General features: G+C 34.0%; 1 protein-coding gene across 2 annotated transcripts; it reads right to left on the reverse strand.

Moving 5' to 3' along the window:
* Positions 1-16766: 16766 nt before the first annotated feature.
* LOC110456150 (serine protease inhibitor dipetalogastin-like) lies at positions 16767-21622 on the reverse strand. Of its 2 annotated transcripts, none has more exons than XM_021506721.1 (7): positions 21479-21622; positions 19262-19328; positions 18792-18868; positions 18007-18049; positions 17597-17691; positions 17275-17349; positions 16767-16881 (listed from the first exon to the last, which is right to left on the reverse strand). In XM_021506721.1, exons 2-6 carry the CDS (start codon positions 19322-19324, stop codon positions 17310-17312), a joined length of 318 nt encoding a protein of 105 aa, XP_021362396.1. In that variant the 5' UTR covers positions 19325-19328; positions 21479-21622; the 3' UTR covers positions 16767-16881; positions 17275-17309. The 2 variants fall into 2 exon arrangements, with proteins under 2 accessions (XP_021362396.1, XP_021362395.1); XM_021506720.1 differs by lacking the exon at positions 21479-21622 and adding an exon at positions 20096-20794.
* Positions 21623-25285: the final 3663 nt, after the last annotated feature.

Here is a 25285-nt window from a genome sequence, read left to right on the forward strand (position 1 = left end):
TTATTACTTTTCTTTAGTTTGAGAAACTTGACTCTGGTCTTTTTTTTCAAATCCTCGTTTCTATCCAAGCCGGTGGACTCAAGATTTTATCCACAAGCGAGTGATGAGACAAGAATTCTCACTAAAAACTCAATAACAATACAAAGTGTTCTAATCTATAATTATTACAATTACCGCTTCCTATATATTATAACACTTATGCAACTATTCATTCTATTATTCTTATAAATACAAGCTAGATGCTGTATAATCTCTTTATTTTCTGTCAGTCTTGTTAAAGTGTATTAAAGATTTAATAAAGTTCATTTACAATGAAAAAAAACAGATTTGTTAAAATTTCGGTCAATATCACAAGGATAATGCACATCACTGTATCATACTCTTCCATATATATGTATTCACCTTCTAGTTGATATACCACCTCTGAACGCTTATATTGGTTAGGTGAAGATGAGTTATTTCCCTTTATTATTTACAGGACTCGGTTCGCATAGCTGCTAGAACCCGCCTGTACATTGCTCAGGAGTATATTCGACAGCTTGTTTCACATGGAGAGCCGATTTTCACCGTCCCTGATTTAATCTATGCTCTATTTGACGGAAGTAAGCCGCGCGTGAGGCCGGGATCCAGGCATGTTTAATCTCACCATGGTAGAAGTCTGAGAAGTGTACAGTTTGAACACTATATAGAACGTTGAGGATGCGAAGCATTACATGTTAAAGTGTGTATGCTATATTTTTGCAGTTCCAGCATCGAGCCAATCGTTTCCTTAATTTTTCTTTTCTTAAATTTCTAAATTTCAGGCATTTTTACTTTTTTAATTTGAATTTTCGAGAGCTCATGATGTGTTTTCGAAATACAATTTCCCAAACTGAAAGATAAGTGCTTACCTGACACATTTTGTATACAGTTGTGTGTGTACTCGTTTTCGAAGTATGACAAGTTATTCCGATGAAATCGATTTTACTGCTCTGTTCTTTGCCTTGCAAAATAATGTCAGGGGAATTTGTACTTTTTAGAATATTCAACATATTTTGTAAACCCTTCCACGGGTTTTCAGGGTGTCCAATTTCATTCAGTGGTGCCAATAATTAGCTCCAGGAAAAGTTAAGAAAAAATGGTAAAGATGCATAACATATAAAATAAATAGGGCAATTCGCCAATATTTTTATCAATGCTTTAAATCGGAAGATGTTCTAATAAGTTAGTTTCAGTCAGTATGCTTGTGTTCCGCTATCTACACTTGTGTTCTGCTATCTACACTTGTGTTCTGCTATCTACACTAGTGTTCCGCTATCTACACTTGTGTTCTGCTATCTACACTAGTGTTCCGCTATCTACACTTGTGTTCTGCTATCTACACTAGTGTTCCGCTATCTACACTTGTGTTCTGCTATCTACACTAGTGTTCCGCTATCTACACTTGTGTTCTGCTATCTACACTAGTGTTCCGCTATCTACACTTGTGTTCTGCTATCTACACTAGTGTTCCGCTATCTACACTTGTGTTCTGCTATCTACACTAGTGTTCCGCTATCTACACTAGTGTTCTGCTATCTACACTTGTGTTCCGCTATCTACACTTGTGTGATCCGCTATCTACACTAGTGTTCCGCTATCTACATTAGTGTTCTGCTATCTACACTAGTGTTCCGCTATCTACACTAGTGTTCTGCTATCTACACTAGTGTTCCGCTATCTACAATAGTGTTCTGCTATCTACACTAGTGTTCCGCTATCTACACTTGTGTTCTGCTATCTCCACTTGTGTGATCCGCTATCTACACTAGTGTTCCGCTATCTACACTAGTGACTAGTGTTCCGCTATCTACTCTAGTGTTCTGCTATCTACTCTAGTGTTCTGCTATCTACTCTTGTGTTCCGATATCGACACTAGTGTTCCGCTATCGACACTTGTGTTCTGCTATCTACCCTAGTGTTCCGCTATCTACTCTAGTGTTCTGCTATCTACTCTTGTGTTCTGCTATCTTCACTAGTGTTCCGCTATCTGCACTTGTGTTCTGCTATCTAAACTTGTGTTCCGCTATCTACACTTGGGTTCTGCTATCTACACTAGCGTTCCGCTATCTACACTAGTTTTCTGCTATCTACACTAGTGTGCCGCTATCTACACTTGTGTTGTGCTATCTACACTAGTGTTCCGCTCTCTACACTAGTGTTCCGCTTTCTACACTAGTGTTCCGCTGTCTATACTAGTGACTAGTGTTCCGCTATCTACTCTTGTGTTCTGCTATCTACACAGTGTTCCGCTATCTACACTCGTGTTCTGCTATCTACACTCGTGTTCTGCTATCTACACTTGTGTTCCGCTTTCTACACTAGTGTTCTGCTACACTTTTACAAATATTAAGAAACAGCTTATATGTTAAAAAAGAGAACGACTGTGGACTATTCTTCATTTCCGTTTCATCATAGTAACATTGAAAAGAGTTGTTGTGCTCATTAGGAAAAGTTAACACATTTGTGTTTAGGTAGACATTTCATTGTGGGTAGATCAGATGTTCACAGAGAAAGCGCTGTGGTCAGCTTGTGTTCTGCTATCTACCCTAGTGTTCCGCTATCTACAATAGTGTTCTGCTATCTACGCTAGTGTTCCGCTATCTACCCTAGTGACTAGTGTTCCGCTATCTCCACTAGTGTTCTGCTATCTCCACTTGTGTGATCCGCTATCTACACTAGTGTTCCGCCATCTACACTTGTGTTCTGCTGTCTACACTAGTGTTCTGCTATCTGCATTTGTGTGCTGCTATCTACACTTGTGTTCTGCTATCTACACTTGTGTTCCGCTATCTACACTAGTGTTCTGCTACACTTGTACAAATATTAAGAAACAGTTTATATGTTAAAATAGAGAACGACTGTGGACTATTCTTCATTTCCGTTTCATTATAGTAACATTGAAAAGAGTTGTTGTGTTCATTAGGAAAAGTTTACACATTTGTGTTTAGGTAGACATTTCATTGTGGGTAGATCAGATGTTCACAGAGAAAGCTCTGTGGTCAGCTTGCGTAGTGGATAACAAAATCGCCTTTCACCAATGCGGCCGTGGTTTAATTCCCCGATTGGACATGAAAAGGGATATTGTCATCTGCCCGACCACGTGTATTTTCCGGGTATTTAGGTTACAGGGCATTAAGACCCCCGCGCCCTTACAGCCGGGCTATCAAGAATTATTAATATGAGCTTAAATAACTCGTTTCATAATTATTGTAAAATGCATAAAGTATGTTCAGTTTTAAAGCGCTGTAGGTTTACAAACATTTGATTTTATGTTTTGATACAGTAAAGCAGTAAGAGTAGTTGTGTTGAGAAAACAGGCATTCAGAGTAGACATCCAGAGAGGTAGTTATTGTGTTACATATAATATACATAATGTATATGCTTAGCGAGATCTGCTTGTGTTCAACTTGTTTGTTTACCACCATTTTGGATGTTGGATATATTTAATGGCAAGGTACAGGAGGGCAATATGTTATAATAAAATGTTAATTATTGTATTGGTGCTTGTGTCATTTTTTTTCCTTTTCCTTTCTAATTTCTTCTTGTGTTAGGGAAATCTGCATACCTACACAGTTTGTCCATTTGTTGTACTGAAATCAATTTGATGTCAGATAGATTTATACAAAAAAAGAAATCGATGAATGAATAAATGTCACAAACGTGTTATCTCTCTTATTCCGTTATCAACAATGACAGCAGGAGACAAAGTTCAACAGGAGAAGTTATAACTTATGGATTTACGTCGTGCCTTATTGCTTACATTAACAACAAGCTAATCAACGTTACACTTAAAAAATCTGTTGAACTAGCAATGGTTAAAATCGAAAGGTAAGGTACTTTCTTCTGATTATTATCAAATATGTAAAGCAGAAAGGAGCCTAAGGCGTACGATATACTACGCATGGCCTTATACGCTTTTGGGGGCATTGTTCTCAATCATTTGTAAAGAAACTAGAAAGAATGCAAAAAGACTACTTCGCATAATTTTAGATATAGACTACACTGTCTCTGGGGAAGAACAGTTTGTAAAGCTGAAGTGACTACCTTTCAGAAACAGAGTTAAATATAATGAATGTATACTGATGTTCAAAGTTATCAACAATCTGTGTCCAAATTATTTAAAATGTAATACCCTGGTTTCAAATGTCCACGACAAGAAAACCAGATCAGCAGCTGCAGGTAAATACGTATTTCCCCAACACAAGACAGACAAATTCAAATATTCCGTCAAATAAAATGGACCATCATTCAGGAATAATCCGCCAGAATAATGTAACTGAAAGTCAAAGACTACAAACTTTTAAATATGAATGTAAAAAACACTTCCTCAGTTTATTCAAGTTTATATTTATATATATATTTACATCTTTGTAATGACTGTTCTAGTTTTTCTTCTGTTATTTGATTGTCCAGTAAATAACTTAAACTCTTAACATACCTTTTGTAATTTAAATAATTGTTATCTGTAATTTTAATACATGCTATATTAGTCTGTCGAATTTTGCAGTCAACTGTCCTGTGTAGTAGTATATATATAGGTAAGTTTTAAATTTTGTATACACGGTATAGAAATGACTATTAAATATGTCGACAGAGCGAGAACAAAAGACTTTCACGAGCCCAACCTCTTGAATTCCAAACCGTATATGATTAAATTAACTACGAATACTGATTGACATAAACCTTGGTCACGTCCTTGCAAACGATCGGTACAGAAGGTACCATGACTTTATGTGTTTGCGATCTGAAGTTTGCTGTGTATTAAAATCAAAGCAAAAATGATTCAGTTTGTGTGCATTTTCTGATCCCTATAGTGCGTATATACACGTGTGTGTGTGTGTGTGTGTGTGTATGCAAAATACTATCATACCTGTAGATAATTAGGCATAATACAGGTGGTCTGGTCCATTGGTTCAGTAGATATTAACACAATTATATTGGATGTCTAAAGGATTCCTTTCTCATGCTTTTATAGTGTTATATAATTGATCTCTCGTATTTATCAGAAGATAGAAGACGTTATAGTACTTATGATTTTATTTGGAAGCAGCAAAATTGAACGACTATAAACTCCGATGGGGGTTTGGAAACGCCTAGCTCACCATGTACTTCCTCTGCGGTGGAACATTTTCCGAACTCATCAAGAACGTTTTTGTCGCCTCTATGTACGAGATACATGTAGTATAGTTATATAACACCATTATTGTAGTAAACAGAAATGTTCAGTAAACGCGAGTGTACAATTAAATAAGGTATATGGCTCTGTTCAATAAATAATGATCCAAGTGAGGTAGTGAAGTAACCGATCACATATTTTGACATAATGTCACGATTTAGATAGCCGATACCTTGTAATATCTATATAGATATAGCTGTTTCATCATTGCTCAATATGACACGATTACTAGTCTCATATAAGATCTCTTTATCTATATAATGAAGGGCATGTCACGATTCTAGAATCTCTTTTCTTTGTCCCAGAAAATGAACGTATTGTTTACAAGTACACGAATTTCCTACCAGAAGTAATGTTTGAAAAGCAGTAGACATAAGGTGCCGCAAATCGTCAAAAAGATGAAGACAGTTAAAAGAAAGAATTTGATAATGAATAAAATAATTACTTGGAGCAAATTTTAAACATCAATTTTATAATTTAACATGTATTCACTTACACAGGTCTTTGTTAATTGTAACTGCAAGTAACTGTATATCGTATTTCATCATTTTTATAATTATGCGAGATGCAAGAATGGTTGCACCGCATAAAGATCTATCTTTGATTGTCAGCTAGGCACATGTTCTAGAATGAAATTCTTCAAGTCAAGATTTTTAGAAAAAAGATCTATGCGTACGAAAAATGAGGACCTATTTAAAATGTTTTTAAAGTCAGTGAGCAAAAAAACTTATTATTACACATTTCAATTTACCATACGGTTGTTTCGCCTTTTAAGATTCATAAATGGCACTACATGTCAAAAGAATGGGGTTTTTTTTGTATGAATAGTCCTAAAGCATATGTAGAATAAGGCAGAAAAACAAAGGTACACATAAAATTCTATAGAGCATTGCATTTACTTTTGACTACAACAGAAACTCATTTATACTCAACTAGTATTTCTTATAAACCAAGTCAAACTTAATTCCAGCTCTGAGGCTACAGCAAACTTCGGAGACTGATTATCTAACAGTAGAGTCAATCACATATTTTACATAAATTAATCGTTAGAAATAAAAAAATAAATAAAATATCTTTCATCTATAATACTAACCTTTCATTTTTTGCTGGTGTGAAAAATCCAAGATGGAAGATTGCAATATGTCTGAACCTAGACATTGTCGAAGGCTGAGAATTAACATTGTTTTCTTAACCCATCTTCGAAAATGTCTATATTTCTCTAATCTAATTTAGTTAATTAAATTGATACACTTAAGGTTTTACGCAACCACGACCCCCTCCCTCAACCGCTACCACTTCTGTTTTAACACTAGGGCAGACCAATTTTGATTTCCAACTTTTCGTCCTTTAGCATCACCAATGAGTTCTAGAAGGACGGAACACCTATATGGTGCGGTGTAATTTATGCTTGGAACACTGTATCCGTTACCATATGTTAAAAGTATAGTCCCGTGTGTGTGACTAGGATTCATCTCTCTTCAGGTATGTACAGTATTGACGCGAAAGAATTTCTGTGTGCAAACTGCACGTCCTTAAATATTACGTTTAAAGGTTTTTAAAGGTGATGTCATTTATTTGGCTAAATTGTGATGGCATAAGCGCTTGTAGTTTGTGTGAAGTACTGGTGTGCAGCAAGTTGCAATGAAAAAACAGTGAATCCCGTTCAAGACATCACATGTATTTACAGACAAAAAAATAATTGCCTGTTTTAATTGATGTTACCTGTTTTATTTATTAATTTATCATTTTATTTTATGACTCGTAATTTCCGTACAAAATTACATCAAACGCACTTCCATAGATACATGTACCTATGCTACGTCACTGGCATAGCATGCTTCTAGGGTTTATTTTAGCATTAAGGTATTCGTATTTTCAATTTATCACTTATTCTTGGAAAAATCTGTCCATCTTTTTGTCGCAGAATCTTCCACTTTTTTAAGTACACTTTTATATCCTACATACCGAGCCTTTAAAAAGGTACTTACTTATATTGTCATATTGTTTGCTAAATTCTTTTTAATAACAAACTATAACTAAAATTTATTTTGCGAGCCTTCAAACACGTCCGTTTCTTTTAAAAGGCAAAGAGTGCAAATGACTGGTGTCTAACCTCTGTACCGCTGAAAACTACTAACTAAGCCACAATGTGTCTACTCAGTAAAGTCAGCTAATCGCCAAATGTCGTCCAAATAACACTCTAATACTGCAGGGAATCAGAAGGACTGGTTATCTGTTATGTGTTTTGTTATATTTGTTTAATTCATGACACTACTAAGTATACTTCTCTTTTTTTTCTTTTTCAGGTTTGTTTCGTATGATGATATTGACATACGGTATGACAATAATGATTATCTCAACACCTAATAAATTTTATGACAAGCGAGACAACGTGAGTAGCACGGTCGTTAACTCTCTTTCTTTAGTATAACAACTGTAGCGAAGGCGGTAAACCTAAATTACAAGTCAAACAAATCCTAAGTAATGACATACTAGCATCATTAATAACTTCCTGGCCTAATTTGTAACATCCCGGCTTCCCTATCGGTATACCAGCCTTAGTAATGACATACTAGCATCATTAATAACTTCCTAGCCTAATTTGTAACATCCCGGCTTCCCTATCGGTATACCAGCCTTAGAAATGACATACTAGCATCATTAATAATTTCCTAGCCTAATTTGTAACATCCCGGCATCCCTATCGGTAAACCAGCCTTAGTAACGACATACTAGCATCATTAATAGCTTCTTAACCTAATTTGTAACATCCCGGCATCCCTATCGGTATACCAGCCTTAGTAATGACATCTCAGCTTTAATTTGTAGAAGTAACATTGAAGCCTTACTAGTCACAATCTACTTTTAAGGAAAATGAACGTAACACACACACACACAGGTGATTACACCTTTAACATTTAGTAATAGATACAGTATGTCAAAAATTAATTACACTCTAGCATACAGCTGTTTCGTCCTTCTAGGACGCGTCGATGATGCCTGGGGCTAAAATGTTGGAAATTCAAATTATTCAAACTACTGCGATACATTCCAGTTTCATAAGTACATTAAAACATTTGAGTTTTAAGAGTATAGTCCCAGCCTGATTCCAGGCTCATTAGCACAATATCATATACCGGCTTTCAGTGGAGACATGCCAACTTCGTTAAAACTATTTCAGGTTTCAGTCGTGATATTTCAGCGTTAGTAAAGACATTTAAGCATCAGTGGTGCATGCAGCTATTTATCGTTAGTGTTAATATTCAAACCTTCCTATTTAAGTGTTTACCATGATGAAATGCTCTTAGCATATGACTGTCTTTTGTGATATCGTCATTTATGACGCCAGAATGTAGACAATGGAAATGAAGTCTCGACGTTCATGACGTTTAAAGAGCACCGCTTAAATGATGTTTTAGACTCGTTCCAGCAGATATATATATAAATGAAAAAAACTCTGTTATTGTCCTGTATTATTCACAATGTCTTCAGAAGTTTATGAAATTACTACACTACAAGGTTATGCCTCATTTATTATGCAGAGGATCATGATCAAAATCTTGATGCATTGCTTATAAAGATACAATACATTCAGTAGGACATTTGTGAATGATTGGATAATTTGGCCAAATGGTTAATATAAACAACCTATTTTTTAACAGTATGAATGATCTTGCACACATAAACAGGCCACTATACTTGCAAACATGTAGGAACCAAAATACAGTTACTACAGTACACATATTTATGCTGACATTATATATAAAATAATTTCCACTATTTTATAGTCAGCTACTAATATAAAAACAGACATAATTCAATTTATTACTTCATTGCACTTTTATCTTCTATTTTCGGTTGCTTTTTCACAGTTCACTGTGTAAATGAGTATCGTCCAATTCCGTCTTTGCGTATTGCAGAGTTATCTTCTCTTGGGAGCAGATATTGATTGTTACGTCACTTGTTTGTGAGAGTAACGTCATCAATTTTTGAGAAAACGACGTAATTTTCTCGCACAAACCAGTGACGTAACAATCAATACCTGTTCCCAAGAGAAGATAACTCTGCAATACGCAAAGACGGAATATTTGAAATATACTTAATATATACCTTATGCGCTTTAGGCTTCAACATATATGGATCACCAGCACGTGTACTTAATGTATAAGAAAATGTTACTTGTAAATGTGTGGAGAGACGCCTGTCACCGTACTTATAATTGCCTCGCAGTGTCTCGCGTGTTCTTGGTATTACTAAGAAGCAAGTAAGGTAGTTAGTACACTTAAGCACCAGGGTGAAATTACAAAATGTACGAACAACAGGAAGAGGACAAACATCAAAAGAGAAAGGTAACATGAACCTCACCAAAAACCGGATCGGAGACTAAATCGAGCTTTCTTCGAGAGGGCATGTGCTTCATGTACCACGTGTCAAAATTTGTCAACTTTAGAATAACAAAAAAACACCAATAAAATATGATAAAAAGAAATCACGACGCAGGAAAGATAGTTCAATTCTATACATGATATATATATATCAAAAATCTACTGTGACATCAGATATTTTCGTAGGGCCCAAATGTCGTGGTTTCCCGACAAAACACCATTTCATGGCCGTGGGTATATGAATTCGTGGTGGATTAGATGTATCCACTCAAACGGAGAATTGCGTGAAACCTAAAACTACCTTGTAGACCTATGAATTTGTGGATAAAGATTATTACCCAAGAATCCAACGAAACTAAACATCCCACGAATATTAGTGATTTCACAGTAGTTTTCTGTTGTATGACAACTTGAAATCTTAATTAACGTTAAACATATGGTGAAAAGTGGAAGGATTGTAAGGCATTTCCATACAGTTTTAGATTGTGTTAAAAAGAACAAATGTATAGGTACATTTGTATTTAGGACAGTCGTGTAATTGAAGTATTGTGAATAGTAGTATTTATAGACAATAATGATGGTGTTAGAAGCGTTGTCAACTTTGTCGACGATAATTTTTACCTTGCGGTTCAATAAATATTTTAAAAGATATCGTCAAAAAAAAAAAAAATGCAAAGTCTTACTGGGACATTAGATCTTAAGTCAAATGGAGATAATTCATTCCGGAAAGGGATGCATAGACTATACAATATACAAGTTCACATCACTTCAAGCTGCCTGACCTTTAGTAATCAAATGTCTGCATTAATCGATCTGTAACGGTGTAACGTCTACATGTCTACGGTGATCAGGGGAATGTCAGATGTAGACTGTTCCTTTTTTCTATATTTTATATCTTTAGTACATCCTTAGAAAACACACGTATTAAGTCAGGTTTAGCGTACCTTTCCTCGTACAGTACATCAATCCTGCTATAAACTTTATAGTATCAAGTCAGGTTAAGCGTACCTTTCCTCGTACAGTATATCAATCCTGCTATAAACTTTATAGTATCAAGTCAGGTTTAGCGTACCTTTCCTCGTACAGTACATCAATCCTGCTATTAACTTTATAGTATTAAGTCAGGTTAAGCGTACTTTTCCTCGTACAGTACATCAATCCTGCTATAAACTTTATAGTATTAAGTCAGGTTTAGCGTACCTTTCCTCGTACAGTACATCAATACTGCTAATAACTCTATAGTATTAAGTCATGTTTAGCGTACGTTTCCTTGTACAGTACATCAATCCTGCTATAAGTTTATAGTATTAAGTCAGGTTTAGCGTACCTTTCCTCGTACAGTACATCAATCTTGCTATTAACTTTATAGCTGTTAATCGCTTCAGATGACATTTAACACGACTGCTGTATCACCAACCTGCTAACATTCAGAATGGAGGCGAAAATAACTAATTAATTTCTGGATATATCAGATATATTAAAAATTGATATCATTTAACATGAACACCTAGGGTCAAGGAAATTGGTCTAATTATCTGGAATAAATTGTTTGGACAAAATTTGATGATTGACTTTACTTAAAAGTGATTCTCTCCTAAATCTCCAACACCTCTTCCTCCCCCTTCCTCAACACCACCTTTAATTTTTTTTTCTTGCTCATATATTGATGACGTGAAAAATACATTGAGTAGTGACAATGCGAAAATATTATTATTTCGTGTTTTAAGAGCGGCACGATTCAGAAGTTTATATATTTTTAATTGTAATGCACGCCTTACTCAGACTACGTCACAATGTGGTCGTGACCTGTCAAGACTCAAGAAATACACAAGCTACCAACATTTGACGTACATAGGCTTATCACTTACATAAGGTAATGATAACATAAGCTATCCATATAACTGATTGATTTCGCTTGAGGATAAACATTTATTACTCTTTTTCTGTTATGTTTTAGCTTGATTTTGGCTTCTGACTTGAGTACTTTTATGAGTGCAGGAAAGCGTCACTTTCTGAACTCAAATATCTTAGAATAATAATAATCTTACAACTATTAAGATATTATTTTAACGAATAACAAACTACGTAACAACAGAATACAGATAGTCATGATTATAATATATTCAAGCGAAACAAATTCGTTTATACACGGTCGTTCTTATTCCATTTCATTTCATGACACTCACTAAATCTCGTTTGATAAGCCTGATACATGGGAACTCGTTTGATTAACTTGATATGTGAAAATTCTTTTGATAAACATGATATGTGAAAACTCTTTTGATGAACTTGATATGTGTGAACTCTTTTGATAAATATCATATAATATGGAAACTCGTTTGATAAACATCATATGTTATGGAAACTCGTTTGATAAACATGATATATGGGAACTCGTTTGATAAGCATGATATATGGGAACTCGATTGATTAATATTACATATGATATTGAAACAGGGTTGTTAAACATAAGTAATGGGAACTCGTTTGATAAACATGATATATGGGAACTCGTTTAATAAACAAGTTATATGGGAACTTCATTTCATAAACATGATAAATGGGAAATCGCTTAATAAACATGATGTATGGGAACTCGTTTAATAAACATGATATTTTGAAACTTCATTTGATAAGCATGATATATGGAGACTCGTTTAATAAAAACTCTTTTGATGAACTTGATTTGTGTGAACTCTTTTGATAAATATCATATAATATGACAACTCGTTTGATAAACATCATATGATATATGGAAACTCGTTTGATAAACATAATATATGGGAACTCGATTGATAACCATGATATATGGGAATTCGTTTGAAAATATGATATATGAGAACTCGTTTAATAAACATGATATATGGGAACTTCGTTTCATAAGCATGATAAATGGGAAATCGCTTAATAAACATGATATATGGGAACTCGTTTGATAAACATGATATTTTGGAACTTCATTTGATAAGCATGATATATGGAGACTCGTTTAATAAACATGATATATGGAAACTCGTTTGATAAACATGATATATGGGAACTCGTTTGATAAACATGATATGTGGGTACTCTTTTGATAAACATTATTTGTTAGAACTCTTTTGATAAATATCATATGATATGAGAACTTCATTGCATCAGCATGATAAATGGAAACTCGTTTGATAAAAATGATATAAGGGAACTTATTTTGATAAGCTCGATATGTAGAAACTCCTTTGATAAACATGATATGGGAGAACTCTATTGATAAAAATGATATATGGGAAAGCGTTTAACAAACATAACATATGGAATTTTATTAGGTAAACAGAATTGATGGGAACTTGTTTGATAAACATGATATATGGAAACTCGTTTGATAAACATGATATATGGGAACTCGTTTGATAAACATGATATATGGAAACTCGTTTGACAAACATGATATATGGGAACTCGTTTGATAAACATGATATGTGGGTACTCTTTTGATAAACATTATTTGTTAGAACTCTTTTGATAAATATCATATGATATGGGAACTCGTTTGAAAAATATGATATATGGGATCTCGTTTGATAAATATCATATGATATGAGAACTTCATTGCATCAGCATGATAAATGGAAACTCGTTTGATAAAAGTGATATAAGGGAACTTATTTTGATAAGCTCGATATGTAGAAACTCCTTTTATAAACATGATATGGGAGAACTCTATTGATAAAAATGATATATGGAAAAGCGTTTAACAAACATAACATATGGAATTTTATTCGGTAAACAGGATTCATGGGAACTTGTTTGATAAACATGATATATGGAAACTCGTTTGATAAGAATGACTTATGGGAACTCGTTTGATGAACATGATATATGGGAACTTGTTTGATAAGAATGATTTATGGGAACTCGTTTGAAAAATATGATATATGGAAACTTGTTTGATAAGAATGATATATGGGAACTTGTTTGATAAATATGAAGTATGGGAACTTGTTTGATAAACATGATATATGGGAACTCGTTTGATAAACAAGATATATAGGAACTTGTTTGTTAAGCATGATATATGGGAACTCGTTTGATAAACATGATATATGGGAACTCGTTTGATAAACATGATATTGGAACTTGTTTGATAAACATGATATATGAGAAATCGTTTGACAAACATATAATGGGAGAACTCTTTTGATAAAAATGATATACGGGAAATCGTTTATAAAACATGACATATGGAACTTCATTCCGTAAACAGGATATATGGGAACTTGTTTGATAAACATGATATATGGGAACTCGTTTGATAAACATGATATATAGGATATCGTTTGATAAACATGATATATGTGAACTCTTTTGATAAACATGATATATGGGAACCCTTTTGATAAATATGATATATGGGAACCTGTTTGATAAATATGATATATGTGAACTTGTTTGATAAACATGATATATGGGAACTCGTTTGATAAACATGATATATTGGAACTCGTTTGACCAACATGATAAATGGGAAATCGTTTGATAAACATGATATATAGAAACTAGTTTGACCAACACGATATGGGAGAACGCTTTTGATAAACATGATAAATGGGGAAGCGTTTGATAAACATGACATATGTGAACTCGTTTGATAAAGAGCATATGATATTGAAACTCGTATGATTAGCATTACACATGATTATTAAACGTGGCTTAACTCAGTTGAATTTGATAAACAAAGTATGATATCGTAACGTTCTTTGCATCTAAACTCGATCGATAAACATCTTATTCTACGAGAACTAAACTTTTGCTTAGCGTGATGTAAATGAATATTTCTTTGACCTAATCTTGAGGTGATACACCTTTATTTCAAAAAGAAATAGTTTATGCCTTTGGGGAAATCTTGGGAGCCCTGAATTTATCTTTTTTTTCTGTTGCGTGTAAAAGTTTGTTTGAGAGGTCAATTCTTATGAATAACATACCGACATTCATCATTTGCTGTGTGGCTGTTAGACATCAACTTATTACTATTTCATTTACTGATTATCCTCAGTAATTTTAAATCTACCTTAAGTACCCATACAGATAAATACATAAACATTGAAAATAAAGTAATTGTCCAAGATCTTCAAGACAGTTTAGCTGTGAGTTTTAGGGCACTGAATGGATTATTTATATATGGGCTATATCAGTTATGTTGTATGCTCCTTTTTCTTACAGTTATTTTCTTTTTTAACACCCTTAAACGGAAAATAAATAATGAGGACATGGGTAAACTTTAGGAAGATGACACATGGTCAAATGCATTATAAGACCATCTGATTGGAAACCCTTTATTCAAACATTTAACAATTGATTTTTTCAAAGTGATTGCACACCCCTAACAAAGGAAATCACTGTGTTTAATTGTTTTACTCCTGCTTTGCTCTTCCGCAATTTAAGTACCAAAACATATGTTTCATTGTTAAACAAAATTCACACGTCTGTTCATTGTCAAATTCGTGTCCCTTTTTTATTTCATCAGTAGTTATACACACAGGAAGTATTGATTCTTAAAAATAATTATATGAAATTACATGTTAAAAGATGAGCAGCTTTCACCTTTGATAGGACTTCTCCAGTAATAAAGAACAAATGAAAAGAGTTAAATGACAGAGGCAGGCGTATGAGAAACATTTTTTATAAACATACTGTTTTACATAGCAGGCGCCAACCTAAAAACTTAAAACGTATATTGACGTGATCAAAGTATGATGAATCTTGTGTAATACCAGAAGTATCCAAGTGTAAGACACCAAGGTGCAGTTCATGTCAAATGATTATTGAACGTAGAACCTTTATATTTGATAATGGTATGAAATTTACAGTAAAGGATAATATGAATTGTAAAGCAAATAGCGTAATTTATGCAATAAGTTGTTCCGAATGTCCTTTTTTCTCATCGGTCAAACAAGCAATGAACTCAGAACATGCATGAATGAACATACACAACAAACTAAATACGAATCTTTACGAAATCTACATATGTTACTTAATATATTCACGAATGTGCCGGTGATAAATTTAATGTATCACCTTTATATATATTATATATATTGTATATTCATCCGACACTATTCTAAGAGAAAGTGAGGGAGATAATTCCATCGAAATCTTAAAACCTCGTCTCAACAGGTAACATAAAAAATTTGCGCTGGTTTGTCTACCACTCTTGTGTACATAGTGACATTCCGATAGTAGTGTGATGACCAGTATTTGTGACTTCATGACGTTGTTCTTTCGAAATACGTATGAAGAGCTCTGTAAAGGCTGAAATCGGTTAGTTTTGAAGTCGGTCATTGTATCTTATTTTTCTAGGTTCATGTATTTATACGCTGAAGTCGAATGTTAAGGTGTGAGCGGACAAAAGAGTCAGAATTTGTGTGTAATTTACCGATAAACTGTCAAAAGTAAACATTGTTTTGGACTCGATCAAGTGCTCTTTCATTAAGCAACAAGAATTATCGAACTTAGAACATGTCGACATACGTTTCAAGTTCTTAGGTTGGCGTCTACAATGTAAAATAGCTTGTTTATTAAAAATTGTTTCTCATACGCCTGCTACTTTGCTTTAACTCTTCACATTTGTTCTTTATCACAGGAAACATATTACAATTCCGTGGATTGTCTAGTTGACTAAAGCAGTACCTTAAAGCTCAAGTTATCCTACTGAGATAATAGAACATGGTATACAGAAGGCTATTGAAAAGGGACCCTTTACTTCCCGTCTACAAAACCTAAAGGATGAATCAAAGTTAGTTCCTTTTGTTTCTACTTTCAATCCACGGAATTGTAATATGTTTCCTGTGATAAAGAACCGCAGTGTAACCAAAAAGTGTTGACCAACGCCTAGCAGGCTCATCCAATGATGTAGACTTTATTTATTTTACAACAGTAATGAAACATTTTTTTACAACTTATACTAATCACTCTTGTTGGCCCTGATGGAGGTGTCTTACTATGGGAGGAAACCCCGGGCAGGTTACCCCATACCTTTGCACGTGCGATCGGGGAATGGAACCCCGGCCACCTTAGTGAAAGGCAAGTGCGCTATCTACTGCGTCACCAGACCACCCTCATCCAAAGAGTAAGGAAACCTATAGTGGTTGTGGGAGAAAGGTTTGTCTTCGTTGTTTGCAGTCAGAACAAAAACAAGTACATTTTGTCGATGACGTAAAATCAATTTAATCAGATAATGAACATCTAATAAGCATTCAACTTTTAGACGCTCTGATTGGTTATGGATAGTAATCAACTGTTTTCTGTGTTCACTTGTGGCACCTAAAACAAAAACAAAACGAAAACATTTAAAAACAAAAATGGCAAAATGAGGTTTTGGATGTTACCTATAATTCATCATATTGTATGATTGATATACCGGTAAGTGATATTGCTTAAAGTTAAAATTAACAAATAAAGAGTAATTACAAGGCATTTACAATTGGATGAGTTATTGAATATACCATTCACAGATTGTCTATGCTAAACCTCGAATAATCCAAAATCGTAATACAGCAGAATTTGTACCAAGACCCACTTTACACGTAGAGGTTTTTTTTCAATAAGAACATGTAATCTTAAACCCTGTATATTCCAAAGAGAAATAATATGACTATTGTCATCCTGATCGAACTATTATTGAAGTAAAGAGATATATTAGGCATGATGACATACCATACTGATGTTTCTTTGATCTGTTCTACTCCTTCTCAGTTCTCACACTCGCCGTTATGTACAAAGTTAAGATTGCTGTTGAATAAAAAAATATCGAGGTAACATACAAAAGATTTACAATTATATTGTAGGTAAAACATAGTTAAGGTCAATACTATTATTTCTGTTATTTTTTTATTTATCAAATATCTTGGTTTTTGATTTCATATATTTCAAAATCGAAACCCATATTATAGATATGTCAATAGCACCATATCATATTCAATAATATATAGCAAACTAAAACAAGAAGCGTATCTCTGTGACTCTGCTGAGCACTTACTGGCATTCCATCTCTTCGTTGGTATCGAATGTAATACCATACTCGGCGCAAACTTCGGTTCCATCATTTGTATCCGCCAGCCCTTCTAGGCATTTCTACAAAGTGACGTGATCCAAAATAATTCAAATTATTGATACAGATTATATGTGCTTAGTAAACAAGGGGTTATACTTTGAGATATTTTATTTACTATACTATACCTTTAAAGATAGCAACTATTCTCGACTGCACATTGAAAATATTGTCAAGTTACTAAATTTCAAAAGTGCAACACAATATCAGCATTTGCTGAAATGGTTTCCAATTGATATAATTCTTTAATAATTGAAATATTTTATAAGTACAAGTTCAAGGCTGTGTACATTAACTTCGATATAAATATAGCCTTTTCAACAGTTTGTACACGTTACCTCAATGTTATCACAAGTGTCATGACCCTCTACTTCGTCTCCCCTGAAGTGAACAAAATAAATATATCTCATTTTATTCCAAAATGACTCAATAGAGAAATACATTAAACGTTGATATTGCTTCATCCTCAATACTACCTGGGTTACCTTCACCTACTCTCTGTGCTTCCATGGAACATGTCATAGCAAAATCGAAAGTGAGTACCACCTTGTGAATGATACAAGAAGACTAGTATAGTTCTTTGATGCACATCAAAAGAATCTCGCTTGAGCGTTACGGTAAAACTGAATGGCTTTAAAGTCGGGTGTCACCCCTCTTGAATCTTCAAAGGACAGGTATCTTCCTAGCGATTGGTCAGGTGTTGTACTCAAGACCAATCAAAAAGCTATGTTCGTGAATTCAATGTTGCTATGACATATTCCAGGAGTCGAGAGAGCGTATGTCATCGTAATCCCTTGAGTATCGAGATTGGTATTACTCGAATGAGTTGCCCGTTTCATATTATAATTCAGTGACTAAATGAATTTACAAATATGTATCATTTTACACCAGTAATTTAACAGAGTAGAACTCTGTGAAATAAACAGTATCTCCTACTTTATATCCGAGTTGCTCAATTGTAACTTATACCGAATTTTTTATTGTACATTACCGTGACTCGAGTGTTACATTCACAATAAATATACATAGTACAGAAAAGCTCAGAAGTTGTTGAAATCGTTTCCTACAAATGTGTAATTACATTACTACATCCCTAAGGCCGAGTTACATTGTATATACTCACGCACACTTGAGCTGACAGAGGTTGCCGTATGTCCGTTCCTCTCCACACCACGGGTCGTATTCGTCATCACAGTCACACTAGACCGGTACAGGTACGTTTATATGTAATCACATTACCCATTTCTTATCGTTTTATTAATAACTTATTTTTTATTGAGTTCTTATACTTTCCAATTAATCAAGTTATTTTTCATTGTCCTATTTTTTTCTAATATCCAAGACATTCTAACCAGTATTCATTAAGTAATGTAAACATGGGCTATTACTTTGTTAGACGTCACTGTATTTGTAATAATATTAAATTTGTAACTTTGATCGATTATATATGCTTTAAATTCCTCAGTTATATTAAATTCCTCAATGATGTATTTTTTATTATTTTTAGTTGGTACAATTTACAAGAAACATGAGTAATATGATTTTGTATTTGAAAATAATATCAAAAGCCAAATATATGGTTGATTATCTTACCGAAGGTTTTCCGTTGACAACTACGATCACAACCAACAAAGCGAACAAGGTACGGGGCATCATGACACTATAAAGAAAATTGCAGTGTTGCCCTTTAAAAGTGCCAGCAAGCGACAATAGGGATCAAAGAGAGTGATGATAAATTAAGTTACAAGCCAACAAAAGAAATATAAAAAGAGGAGCAATATATACCTAAATTACAATAACAACTATCTAGGTAGTATTTCTTACTAAAGTAAATATGATTCTTTTACGAGTATATGTAAATGTTAACATGTATATTACGTTACACTTGTTTCTAAGGACGCACACACACACACACACACTCACACAAACTGTATTAGGTATACTTTAGAAATGTAAACATGTCTGTTAATTACGTTTGTAAAATTAAAACAAATGTAAACTATCAGCACATAAGTTGTTGTGTTTTGGGTATTTTAAGTAAATATGGATTTTGGTATCGCTTGTGAAATGTTTACTGATATGAAATGAAAACAGGTATGTTAGTTACTCTAATGAAATGAAAACCGGTATGTTAGTTACTCTTATGAAATGAAAACAGGTATTTTAGTTACTCTAATGAAATGAAAACCGGTATGTTAGTTACTCTTATGAAATGAAAACAGGTATGTTAGTTACTCTAATGAAATGCAAACAGGTATGTTAGTTACTCTTATGAAATGAAAGCATGTGTGTTAGTTACTCTAATGAAATGAAAACAGGTATGATAGTTACTCTTATAAAATGAAAACAGGTATGTTAGTTACTCTTATGAAATGAAAACAGGTATGTTAGTTACTCTTATAAAATGAAAACAGGTATGTTACTTACGCTTGTGGCAGGTACAACAATTAGCAACGGCTAACAATGCAGTGTGACAATCAAATAGCAAGTACTCTGGCTATTTTATAATAAATGGAGACCAATCAGAATCTGTTCTGTAATGTAACGAATTGAAGAAGGCGGGGTTCCCTGGTGTGTGCGACATTAACGAAATATTTCTATATGAAGTGTCAATTACTGCAATCGATTAAAGAGGCTTTAACTGGGCGTGTTGACGTTTATGAATAGATGTTTGATGAGGTCTTCTTCTGCTTTTTATTGAAATTTATCACCGATTGAAAAGGTCATATTTCTGACATTAAGCCTGTATTTAATGCACGTTAAAGCGAAACAGAATATGTCGAAATGATAACAAAGATGTATATATATATATATGTACCTTGTTAGACGAAAACATAAATATATCACAATTGAGGGGATTTATAACAGATGTATTAATGTCATGAAGTACGCGTGCTAGCGAAACTGCTTTTGACAATAAATATCTTCTTGTTTTTTATAATGTGATGATAAACGATCTCTATTAAACAAATAAAAAGCTGCGAGGAATTTTATTTAGTGCATCTATCGTTATCAAAGAACACCTTGTATTGAATATACACGTATGTATACAAAATGTATTATATAAATGCGCATCGACCATTCAATCATGGAATAGTTTAATAAACTAATTAAAGAAATCGACCTATTGTAAATAATTTTATCTTTAAAAAACACTTTTATGGTAGCAGATTTGCTAATGCCTTCATATGAATTGTACTTTCTGCCTTTATGTTTCTCTGTTCTCACTACATATAGATTATTCTATATGTTGTCTTAGCGATTTTGAAAGAAATTATATTTCCTATGTTAATTTTGTCAACGTAAAGCAAAATATAAAAAAAGTATATCTTTTCTCAGAAAATGTCTTTAAACTTAGCAGTGCTGAACCAAACTACTCATCTATACATGTATATAAGCAATTAATATTTAATACAGACAAAATGAGCAGACAATATAATCATTTAAATATGTGATGATACAACGTAAATAATACTCATTAGAAATTAAAACTTGATTTATCGGGCTGTACGCACCGACATAACACTATGTAGAAGACAGTAACAGATGCATTCGCACGTAGTAAGTGTCAATTGTTATACATAAATGAATATTAGACTAAGGACGCTGCTCCTAGTAGCTTCTAAGACAGAAATGACACTATCTTAAGTCTGAGGCATAATAATTTTTGCGTATGTCCTTTTGCATTTATAACATTGGATTTCTTATTTTATTAATCAGCATTGCATCATGCTTTGTTTATTAAGCCATTGCATCTGATATGAAATACGCAATTTCAAACAGAAATTGTGATAACTTCTGTAAACTTACCTTAGATCCTTTTCGCAAACTAGTTCCTGTTTTGTGTCTTATTTCCGGTGTGGTTCTATCGGGCGTGCTATGTTTCACAATAAGCATTATTCCGACTGTCGCAGTAACTCGATATCTTGTTTATTTGCAGTGATAACGAAACTACGCATTATATATATATGATAAACGAAACTACGCAATATATATATATATTTATTTAGTGCATCTATCGTTATCAAAGAACACCTTGTATTGAATATACACGTATGTATACAAAATGTATTATATAAATGCGCATCGACCATTCAATCATGGAATAGTTTAATAAACTAATTAAAGAAATCGACCTATTGTAAATAATTTTATCTTTAAAAACCACTTTTATGGTAGCAGATTTGCTAATGCCTTCATATGAATTGTATATATATATATGTATTTATGCGCAAGTATTTTAAGACCATTATTCTAAAACAAACACTTAATTCACAGTTATTGGGTTGATGGCCACATATTTTTTCAATAATACACACAACCAGCTGGCAATAACATGTACCAATGATCATATCTGAAAACTCAGGCAAAGACTGGTATCTCCAGCTGTATGCCCACCAGCATGGGGACCGGACAAAACAGCAACAAGATAGGACCGTTCCCTGGAACACCAGGCGAACACAACCCTTGTGCAAAGCACGCCCTGGTCAAAGCAGTTGGCTATTAACCAAGATGATGGCCCCATGGATCATTGGATCTATCCATCTATTGCCAGTGTTATCTCCCCGTTTATTATTACATTACCACCGAATTATGTAAGTATGTCCCTTGGGAAGACCAAGCCGCCCTATCCATGATACATGTACCACCTCAATAAGATAGGGTATTTGCTTATTGAAACATGCTATGTTGCCAACTTGCCAGAATTCCGCCACACAGTAAGATAAGCTTAATGCCCCAATCTGGCAATCAATTCTAAGGCTCTGGAATGTTGGGGGTTTTTTTTCGTTTTTTAATAAGCTACAGGATAATGAACAGCAAATCGGAAGACACTATCAAAATAATAACCATCAAGTTTAAATCCCTATAAATTGAAATCTTGTGGCGATATGGGCAACAACTGAAAAGCAGACATGATTTCAGATTTTGCTAATAATGCCCCGCTGCATAAGTTTTGGATTAATTCAATAGCAGCATCAAATTTTGTATCAATACCAGAATTGACAGAATTTTCCTTATAATAAGATATACATGTATATAAATGATGAATTAATCGAAACTCCCCAGGGGTACTTTTTTAATCAAGTCCAAAAAGGGGAATCCTCAAATCAGGTAATGGCTTTTCCTCAAATGGATTTGCCACTCTCCCTACATCTTTCCCCTTGTAAACTTTCTAGAAGTCGTTTAAAGTTGTTCAAGACAATTGACCCCAGTGACCTTGAATAGGGACAAAAGTCATTCATGCCAAGATCCTTTTGGCCAAATATCATCACCCTGGACCTTTTGGTTATACGGAAGAAGTCGTTTAAAGGTTTTTAAGACAATTGACTCTATTGACCTTGAATATGAGTGAAGGTCATTTGTTTGAACAAACTTGGTAGCATGAACATCCTTCTGGCCAAATATCATCACCCTGAACCTTCTGGTTATACAGGAGAAGTCGTTTAAAGGTTTTTAAGACAATTGACCCCTGTGACCTTGAATATGGATGGAGGTCATTCATTTGAAAAAATATGGTAGCCAGTCATCCCAGCATGCTTCTGGCCTAATATCATCATCCTAGACATTTTGGTAATTCAAAAGAAGTCATTTAAAGATTTTTAAGACAATTGATTCCTTTGATCTTGAATATTAGAGAAGGTCCTTTGTTTGAACAAACCTCTGGTAGCCCTTCATGGCAACATCCTTCTGGCAAAATATCATCACTCTGGACCGTTTGGTTATACAGAAGAAGTCGTTTAAAGGTTTTCAAGACAACTGACCCCTGTGACAATGAATATAGACGGAAGTCAGTCATTTGAACAAACTTGGTAGCCCTTTGTCCAAGCATGATACTGGCCAAATATCAACACCTAGACTTCTTGATTTTTTAAAAGAAATTGTTTAAAGGTTTAAACATATTAGACCCCTGTGACCTTGAATATGGGCGAAGGTCATCCATTTGAACAAACTTGGTAGTGCTTCATCCTAACATAATATTGGCCAAATATCATCAGTCTGGGCCTACTGGTTATTCAGCAAAGTTGTTGAAAGTTTTTAACAAATTTGACTCCTGTGACCTTGAAAATAGGCAAAGGTCATTCATTTAAACAAACTTGGTAGCCCTTCAAACCAGCATGCTACTGGCCAAATATCATCAGCCTGGGCCTCTTGGTTATTCAGAAGAAGTTGTTTAAAGTAAAAAGTTGACGCCGGACGGACGCCGCACCATGCCATAAGCCCTTCGGGCCAGGTGTGCTAAAAATATGAAAAAGATTAATTTCTTTGCGACAGTTGATTTCCAAACAGAGGTACAACCTAATATATGTATGATGATGCCATTTTGCAGACAACAGATCTAACACCATAAACTAAAAGATCATCCTTAGACACGGCAGGCAAAGAGTGCCACTGAGAAACATCTCAAAAGCAGTAAAAGCACTTTATATTTACCCACATTGATTTTTTTAAACTTGATCGGTCAGCTTTAATGTTGCCATGATATGGACCAAAAACTTCTTGATCAGCTTTACAAACGAGCACACGAGAGCACGAACCCTGTTTCTTTTTCTTCTGCAAACTTCGTTGAACAAAATAACAAAATTTGGTTCGCATCATATCAGGATAATTCCAGGCATGTTTCAGAAAATCCTACCACTAGAATTTGAGAAGTTCAAAATGTGGCGTTTGCTTGCACAAAATGACAAGTACGATGAAATTTGTCGTCCCGTTTCTGACCAATATATATATATATATATAGTAGATAATAAATAAATAAGTCCTTGCGAATGAAAATATAGAATAAAAACAAATTTTTCAGTTCGTCCGCTAGGCCTTTCTGCCTTCTAGGGCTTCTTCAGGCGGATTCTGAATATATATATATATATATATATATCAAAACGTAACTCGTTTTAACGTTTCATTAAAATAACACGCAGTTAACGTGTCTTTAGCTTTCGAGTCAACTCATAAAAAAAAAGAATAAAATATGAGTTTTATTAATCATTTGATACACAACTATATAATTCACAATTTGGCATCACATGTACTTAAAATATAAACAGGGTCTAATCGAGCTACATAATTTCATTTTCAAACATTGGAAAGAAAGATGACCAACTGCACCACGTTTAACGGCATACATGTATCTTGGTCAGTTCTGCAACGGATAAAACTTGGCTCAGTTGACTTAACCTCTGCCAATTGATCCGTTCTGTCCGAATTTACGACAATTATTTCGCCTTTTACCTTTCAAAACTTACTTACAAGACACAAGTAGTCTTGTTAATTCTAAAACAAAACAACATTTACCTCGGAAATTAAGATTTTTTTTTTCTACGATACACTTTAAGACAGAAAATAAAATCAGGACATGTGTACTCCTTAGAAGGAAGACTAACGATCAAATTCGTGATTACATAAGACCATCTGATGGCAATCCCTTTATTTGAACATTTAACAATTGAAATATTTCCATGTGATTGCAACGCCACCTACATAGGTGTTTGTTTAAATTGCATTACTCATACTTTATTCTAAGTTCGAAGTTACACGTCTGGTCATTGCCAAATTCGTTTGCACCATATTTTTTCGTTAGGTTATATACACACAGATAGCATTGTTAATTCTAAAGGATGT

This window comes from Mizuhopecten yessoensis, unplaced genomic scaffold (assembly GCF_002113885.1).
Source record: "Mizuhopecten yessoensis strain PY_sf001 unplaced genomic scaffold, ASM211388v2 scaffold8537, whole genome shotgun sequence".
Classification (NCBI taxonomy): domain Eukaryota; kingdom Metazoa; phylum Mollusca; class Bivalvia; order Pectinida; family Pectinidae; genus Mizuhopecten; species Mizuhopecten yessoensis.

Excerpts from the sequence above, each read along its gene's own strand:
- LOC110456150 (XM_021506721.1), bottom strand. The coding sequence starts at position 19,324 with ATGATGCCCCGTACCTTGTTCGCTTTGTTGGTTGTGATCGTAGTTGTC. Across the intron at positions 18,869-19,261 it reads TTGTCAACGGAAAACCTTCG|TGTGACTGTGATGACGAATA; the intron begins GTAAGATAATCA and ends GTACCGGTCTAG. Across the intron at positions 17,692-18,006 it reads ACACTTGTGATAACATTGAG|AAATGCCTAGAAGGGCTGGC; the intron begins GTAACGTGTACA and ends GTCACTTTGTAG.